Source organism: Malania oleifera, chromosome 12 (assembly GCF_029873635.1).
Source record: "Malania oleifera isolate guangnan ecotype guangnan chromosome 12, ASM2987363v1, whole genome shotgun sequence".
NCBI lineage: Eukaryota > Viridiplantae > Streptophyta > Magnoliopsida > Santalales > Ximeniaceae > Malania > Malania oleifera.
Genome location: NC_080428.1, coordinates 37,387,248 through 37,394,812, shown reverse-complemented (window position 1 = coordinate 37,394,812; position 7,565 = coordinate 37,387,248). Strand labels below are relative to the sequence as shown.

The following is a 7,565-nucleotide window of genomic DNA, read 5'->3' as shown; positions in this document are numbered from 1 at the left end:
ATTGACACTAGCTAGCTAGGCCCCAGCTCCTAAATACACTATCATTTTTTAGCTAGCTTCATTGTTAGATGCCGTTTGTTCCAAAATATCTTGTTCATATAAAATAATAATTTTCATATTATAATATACAATAGAGACCATATATAGCAATCTTTCAATTAAGTAATAATAAATTTTAATATATATACCTAGGGAAGTTCTATGGTGGGTTTTAGAAAAAAAATGTGTATGTTGTAGGTATACCGATGTTATTAAGGATATGTACGATGGAGTAATGACTAGTGTAAAGACTATAGATGAAGAAACTAGAGAATTTCCAATTACCATAGGGGTACATCAAGGATTTGCTTTGAGTCCTTATCTTTTTGCTTTAGTGATTGACCAATTGACTAAGAGTATTCAAAAGGAGGTTTCATGGTACATGTTGTTTGCAGATGATATTGTATTAATTGACAAAATTAGGGACGGAGTAGAGGTTGAGTTAGAATTATGGAAAGAAGCTATGGAATCTAGAGACTTTAGGATAAGTAGAAATAAAATAGAATATATGAAATGTAATTTTAGTAATGATAGGAGGAATATTGGAGACAAAGTTAAACTTGATGATAAAGAAATAAATAGCACTTATAGATTTCGATATCTTGGATCTGTTATGCAAATTGAAGGAGAAATTAAAGATGACGTAATGCATATAGTTAAAGCAGAATGGTTAAAATGAAGAAGTGTTTCAAGTGTGCTATGTGATCGTAGAATACCCTTAAAATTGAAAACGAAGTTTTATAGGATAGCTATAAGACCAGCTATGCTATATGGATCGGAATGTTGGGTGACGAAGAAACATAATATCCAAAAAGTAAAAGTTGCCGAGATGAGAATGTTTAGATGGATGAGTGGTATAATATTGAAAGATAAATTAAGGAATGAATATATTTGTGGTAAGTTAGGTGTAACTCTTATAAAAGATAAGATAAGGGAGGGACGATTCAGATAATATGGACACTTGCAATGTAGGCCTTATAGTGCAGTTACGAGGAAGAGTGACTTAGTTACTGTGGGGGGCAGTAGAATGGGTAGGAGTAGACCTAAAATAACTTGGGAGGAGATAGTAAATAAGGATTTAAGAATTTAATATCATTGAATCTAGCAAAAGAAATTGTTTATGATCGCAGAAATTGGCGAAAAAAGATTCATATAACCGACCCCATTTAGTGGGACTATGGCTCGGTTTTGTTGTTGTTGTTGTTGTGTGTGTGTGTGTGTGTGTGTGTGTGTATACACACGAATATATTTACTTTAATCATCTTTAGCTTATAAAAGTTAAATTAATCTTCAATAGTATTGTACAGGAGTTTCTTCTAAATAAAAGTATAGAATTTAAACCATTGATGTTTCAATTTTTGTTAGAAAAAATATTAAAATTATTCCCCTAAAGTTGCAAGAAATAACTTTGAACTTTTAGGTAAATTAATCCTTCGATATAGTACATCTAAATATGTTAATTTGATCAAAAGGTTTGGATTATGTACTTCGTTCTCCTATTTTAGATAACTAAAATTATGACGTAGCATATATATATATATATATATATATATATATGCTAGATGTGTGATTTATCAGCTCTACAATCTTAGAAAGGTTTTTTTATGTAGCAACAAGTTAGAGAAACATGAACTAAACGCATTTCTAGGGCTTTCCAGCAGCAAATTCATACTTTCAGGTAAATTATCTTTTGACAATTCTCATTATTAAATTATAGCCAAGACAAAATTAATGGCTTGTAGCTTTTAAGCAGTTGTCCAAAAAGGTTGCACATGAAAGGGTGTATTTATATAGGTCTGTTCTTGAACTCTTAATACCTAATCAGGCTTACACGTGAGGGGGCATGCTAAAGATAGATAATAAACCTTATTCCTAAACCCCACATGAGAGTTTAAGCTTTTAAGTGATTGCTTTTAAGATTGAGACTTCTTACGCAACAATTCGATCTTGTTACCCTATTTATAATTTTTTAAAATATGCAAAAATTAAATTTTATCTTGCCAATAAATTAAAATTTTGGGTTTCTTGTTTACAAAGTAGATCAATACATGAGGGCATGAACAATGCGTACCACTTGTTTGATTGAAGTTCAAATCTCAGTACATTTTTCCGATTCGCTAAAACAACCTCATGTGTGTATGTGGGACAAACGTGGAGCCACGATAATCTTTTCCAAAAATTCGGCAAAAAAAATTGTGTGTTAATTACCCCTACTATAGTGATCGAGTGATGAAACTAAGTTCCTGTAAAGTGAATGCTTCTTAATCTTTTGCATTGTAAAGTTTAAGGGACATCTATCTCAATAGCAATTTGTAGTTTTGAAATATTCATTATTAATATTTTTTTTAATTTTATTAAAAATGTAAAATTTGGGTGAAATTTATCTGTTATCCATCTTACCAAACTCAAATTTATAACTTAATAATAAAAAACTCTAGTGCATTTGATGACCTTTCTAAATATTTATTTGCATAACATGATTCTTGTCCATAGCATCTACTAAAAACATAGGTACTAAGTAAAGGCATCATGGAGTATTTAAGATGAAAAGTGGAGTACTGTATATGCATAGGCACTAAGTTTAGTAACAATCCATGATACTTTCTAGGTGAATTGGTGATTAAGCTCTCAAAGAGGAAAAATTGAGGCACATTTTAAGAGATTTATTATGATTAAAGGAAGAGATTTTTATGCGGGGTGGATCGGGCTTGAGCCTTAGAAAGAATGGGAAGAGCTATGAAATGAGAGACGAGCTATTTCGTATTCTATGGTACAAGCTTAGTGTGAATGTCTAATCAACTAACAAAAAATAAGAAAGAAATTGATGACTTTTATTAAAAATTAGGGCTTTGTTATCTAATTATGCGTAATATATATTATTAATTTCTTAATCAGACCTCGGGATGAAACAATTGACTTGGCTTTATTAATTAGTCAAATGTACTTTTTGAAAAGAATAATTTGAATAAAAAAAAAAGTAGCTTTTTTTTTTTTTTTTATCTAGTTCAATGTATAATTCAATTTGTGTAAAAACATTTGAACAGAAATAGGCCATGAAATAAAAACAATAGTGTTATTTTTTTTGAGCTAAATTTTATTGTTAAATGGAAAATAAATAGTGAGGATTTAATCATATGTTAGGTTTTTAAATCTATAGTTGAGAGTTGCTTTGAAATTTAAGCAAAAATCAAAAACAAAAAAAAAAAAAAAAACAAACACAAGTATGTGAAAAAAAAAAAATAATAAGAACATCAATTAAAAAAAAGGCATACGAAAGAGTCATCGACACAAAGATCACCCGGTGCGAATCTCAAACTAGCTAGCATTTAGATGAGAAATTCAACTTTACCATATAGGTGGTTCAGATTTAATTATTTAGAGACAACGCAGTTAATCGATAACTATGGAATCTCACTTACATACAATATTAAGAGCATATATGCAACAAGGAAAATGAATTGGAGAGTACGAACACAATGACAAAAAGTCAAAGTTCATAATATAACAATTTTTACGAATGCTAACCTAATTATTTTCTTTGAAATAATTCAAATCAACTTGCCTACTAGAGAGGCTAGAGCTAGCTAGCTAGGCTAGGCTAGGCTAGGATTTAGAGCTAACCCTCCTCTCCTCTACCCCTCCCCCCCTTCCCCCTTTTTCCTAAAAAGATGAAAGAAGAGAGCCATACAATGAATTTCTATTTCAAAACACATGTACAATGCATGTGCCTCAACCCCTAATATTAATAACAATAAAAAATAAAAGTAAATTTTGACACCCTGAAAAATGTTACCGTCACTGGTAAGTGACGGATGCACGTAAAATTTTGAATTTATAATTTATTTATATATGTAGTAATAATATTTTTATTATTTGTGAGAATGTGAAGCGATTGGCACCATGGAAATTTTTTTTTTTTTTTTTTTTATTTTTTAACGCCAAACAGGTCACAGGGTCAGGCAGGAAGGGAGACCATGCCCCCTGACGTTGGCTCCCCATCAGCAGGACAGGCCCACGCTGAGGAAGCCGCAACGAGTCTCCCACGTGCCGGTCACATGTCGGCAACGGTCAAATGCCGGTGCCAATTGCGGACACGTGGAAGTCTGAGATTCCAACGCAATAGTAAGTTTGAAACATTGACCGGCTCATAAAACCCTCGTGACTGATTATAACCGGTAGTCCTCGTTGACTATTAATCTCTCCCTCATACGCCAACAATTCAAAGCTACTCCTGGCTCTCCCCCAGTCGCAGAACACGGCTTGTGCTTTCACGCGCCCATCATGGACCAGTCTACACCCACCCCTTGGACTGAAAAAAAGCCATGCACTTTTCACCTTTTTGATTGGAACGTGCTTTGTCTACTTCCTTTATAAAGGTGGGGCTTGCAGTCCCACATTTGAAGACTAACCCTAACCCTCTCTCTCTCTCTCTCTCAATAAGAATAGAGACCGAGAAACTTCAACCATATTTACTCTATCTCTTTCTCTCTTTCAAACCTTTATCTTCTTCTTCCATGTCTGAAGAACCCAGGGAGATTTTCTTCCATGACCCATTTTACGATGATCGGCACCGTATTGGGGGCAATGGATTCTCCTTCTCTACTCATAATTCTTCTGTCTACGATCACCAAGTGTCGTCGTTAATGGCAAATTCGGGGCAGCAGAGTCTGCAAGGATTTGATCCCTCCTACATGAGCTTCACCGAGTGCTTGAATGGATCCGGGGACTATAACATGCTGGGGAGGGCATTTGGGTTGTCATCGCCATCGCCCGAAATGTTCTCCTCCGTCGAAGGCAATAACAGGCTGGCAGAGGCCGGCGGAGAGCTCGGGGGTGGAGGAGGTACTGGCGCAGTCCCGGAAACTCCAAATTCTTCTGTCTCATCCTCATCGAGCGAGGCAGGTGGGGAAGAAGATTGTGGAAAGAACAGCAAGAGTGAGCAGCAGCAGCCCAAAGGGTCTGAAGATGGAGGAGAGAGTTCTAAGAAAGTGTGAGATTTGGGTTTTTCTTACTCTGCAAGTTTTGTAAAAAGCTTCTTTGACATTGTGTGCGTGCGTTTCTCTCTCTCTCTCTCTCTCTCTCTCTCTCTCTCTCTCTCTCTCTCTCTCTCTCTCTCTCTCTCTCTCTCTGTATATATATATATATATATATATATATATATATATGACTTAATTGGTAATGGGCTAATGATGAACAGAAACAAACCGAAGAAAAAAGGGGAGAAAAAGCAGAGAGAGCCAAGGTTTGCTTTCATGACCAAAAGTGAGGTGGATCATCTAGAAGATGGATATAGATGGAGGAAATATGGACAGAAGGCTGTCAAGAACAGCCCTTATCCAAGGTACGTTTGTTCTTCCATCGCCTTCCCCCAAACTTACACCAATTAAGAAATTGCATTTATAAATAGTCAATCTCCTCTATCTAAGACTGCGAATCCTCTTCAAAACTTGCACTTATATATATATATTCCTTATGTTCTAATCCTATTATAATTTTATTGATGAGAATCTAAAGGAAATTAATTAATTAATTAATAATCTTTCTTGGTTCCTCAATTTATTTATTTAATGTGAGCACAACTGTGTGTATGTATGTATACTGTGGTGGTGGGTTGCAGGAGCTACTACAGGTGCACAACCCAGAAGTGCACCGTGAAGAAGAGGGTGGAGAGGTCGTTCCAGGACCCGTCTATCGTGATCACGACCTATGAAGGCCAGCACAACCACCAAATTCCGCCGGCCCTCAGGGGGAATGCCGGAGCCGGAATGTTGCAGCCTCCGATGCTGACTCCAGCAGCCATGGCAGGGCACGCCTTCCCTCAAGAGCTGTTCGGCCCCATACCGACCTTGAGCAACCACCATGGTGGCGGCGGCGGAGGCATGGGCTCCATCCACCACCACCACCACCACCCACAGAACGCCTTCCCCGCTTTCCATCACCACCAGCAGTTTCAACTCCCAGACTATGGCCTACTGCAGGATGCCGTCCCCTCCTTTATCCTTAAACAACAGCCCTAATACTAGGGCACCTACAACCCACCTTGCTAGGGCAACCTGCCCTTAATTTCGATCCCCTCTCTCTCTCTCTCTCTCTCTCTCTCTCTCTCTCTCATTGTACAGGACTTAATTAGTTACTTGTTTTATTGTACTAATATTGCCAAAACCTAGTTGGAGAAAGTCGACCCCATGGATTCACGAGACGAGTTGTTTGTTTTCCGGCGCCGTTTTAAATCAAATGTGTACTTAATAGATAAATAGTGCATGCGGGGAAAAGGAGCACGCAATGAGAGAAGAATTAAAATTAAGAAGCGATCTGTCGCTACCTGCGGGCTAGCCAGCTTCTTTTTTCGTTTTTTTTTTTTCTTTTTTTTCCTTTTTGTTTTCTTTCAATTATAATTAATGAATACTACTGGTTGAGCTCTTCTGTTCTGAATTAGAAGTACTGTAACTTCCTCGGATCAACAGGAATTTATTAATATTGCATGCGTTAATTTAATTTTAGAAGATTGCATGCTCTATTTTGTATTCTTTTTCTTTTTTCCTTTTTGTTGTTTTCTTCTTCTCCTTCTTCTTCTCCTTCTTCTTCTTCTTCTTCTTCTTCAATTCTTTTGTTGGTTTTGTTGCTGCTGCTACATCCACGCAGTGGTGGGGGTTCTGTTCAATCTGAGTTAATTCTGAAGGTGTTCGATCATGATATGGAAGGGGAACCACCTGCAGATAGCTGGGTAGGCAAGCAGCCATGGCTGATCATAAGGCCAGACGAGGAATGTTGGTCTTATTTCGGCCATCTTCTTGAAGAAGATTAAAAGTTGATGCATGTAAGCTTCTCTTATCAGTCTTGACTATTAATATTTTAGTCATGTACGCTTTGTTTTTAATTTGCCCATTTGAAGTTCATTTCATTTGTAAGTTTTCCTTTTCCTTTTTGGTAAATTAATTTTTATATGTCTAACTATGTGTAACCGGTTCTTCTTCTCTCCTTTTTTTCCTTTCTGAACTTTCTATTGTTGCGGAGGCCCCATCCATACCCAAAGAAAGAAAAGGAAAAAAGAAACACGTACACAACAACTACTAGGAACCAATTGGGAGAAAGTAAACTTTAAATAGTATCAAGGTTTATTCATATGGAACCCATTCTTCTGTGAGAGTCCCTTCTGCCTTAAAATAAAATAATTAAGGAAAAACATATTTGTTTTCTCCGCATGTTTTCCCCTTGACTGAGTGGAGCAAGAGGCAGAAAAAGCAGGAAAATTATACAAACGACCTCCCCTCCACGCGTTGTGTCTATTTTTTAAATTATACACTTATTAAAAGTAGATTTCCCATTTACATGTATGATATTAATGAATATAAGACCAATTTGCTATATGTCTAACATCTAAAATATAAGCACATGAACACATGAAAGGGAGGTCCCCTATATAATTTTTCCAAAAACCCAGGCTGATTTCACCGGTGACACAACCCGCAACATACAGCCTGCAAAGATTAGCAACTACCAAAGTGGGTTAATTGCACTGTTCTTAA

The 7,565-nt window shown here is 36.4% G+C and overlaps 1 protein-coding gene across 1 annotated transcript; it reads left to right on the top strand.

Annotated features, from left to right (window-relative positions):
• Window positions 1–4,444: 4,444 nt before the first annotated feature.
• LOC131144380 (WRKY transcription factor 71-like) lies at window positions 4,445–6,471 on the top strand. The gene is made up of 3 exons (XM_058092991.1): window positions 4,445–5,029; window positions 5,237–5,380; window positions 5,657–6,471. The coding sequence occupies exons 1-3, from the start codon at window positions 4,554–4,556 to the stop codon at window positions 6,054–6,056; spliced, it is 1,020 nt and encodes a 339-aa protein (XP_057948974.1). The 5' UTR covers window positions 4,445–4,553; the 3' UTR covers window positions 6,057–6,471.
• The last annotated feature ends 1,094 nt before the right edge of the window (window positions 6,472–7,565 follow it).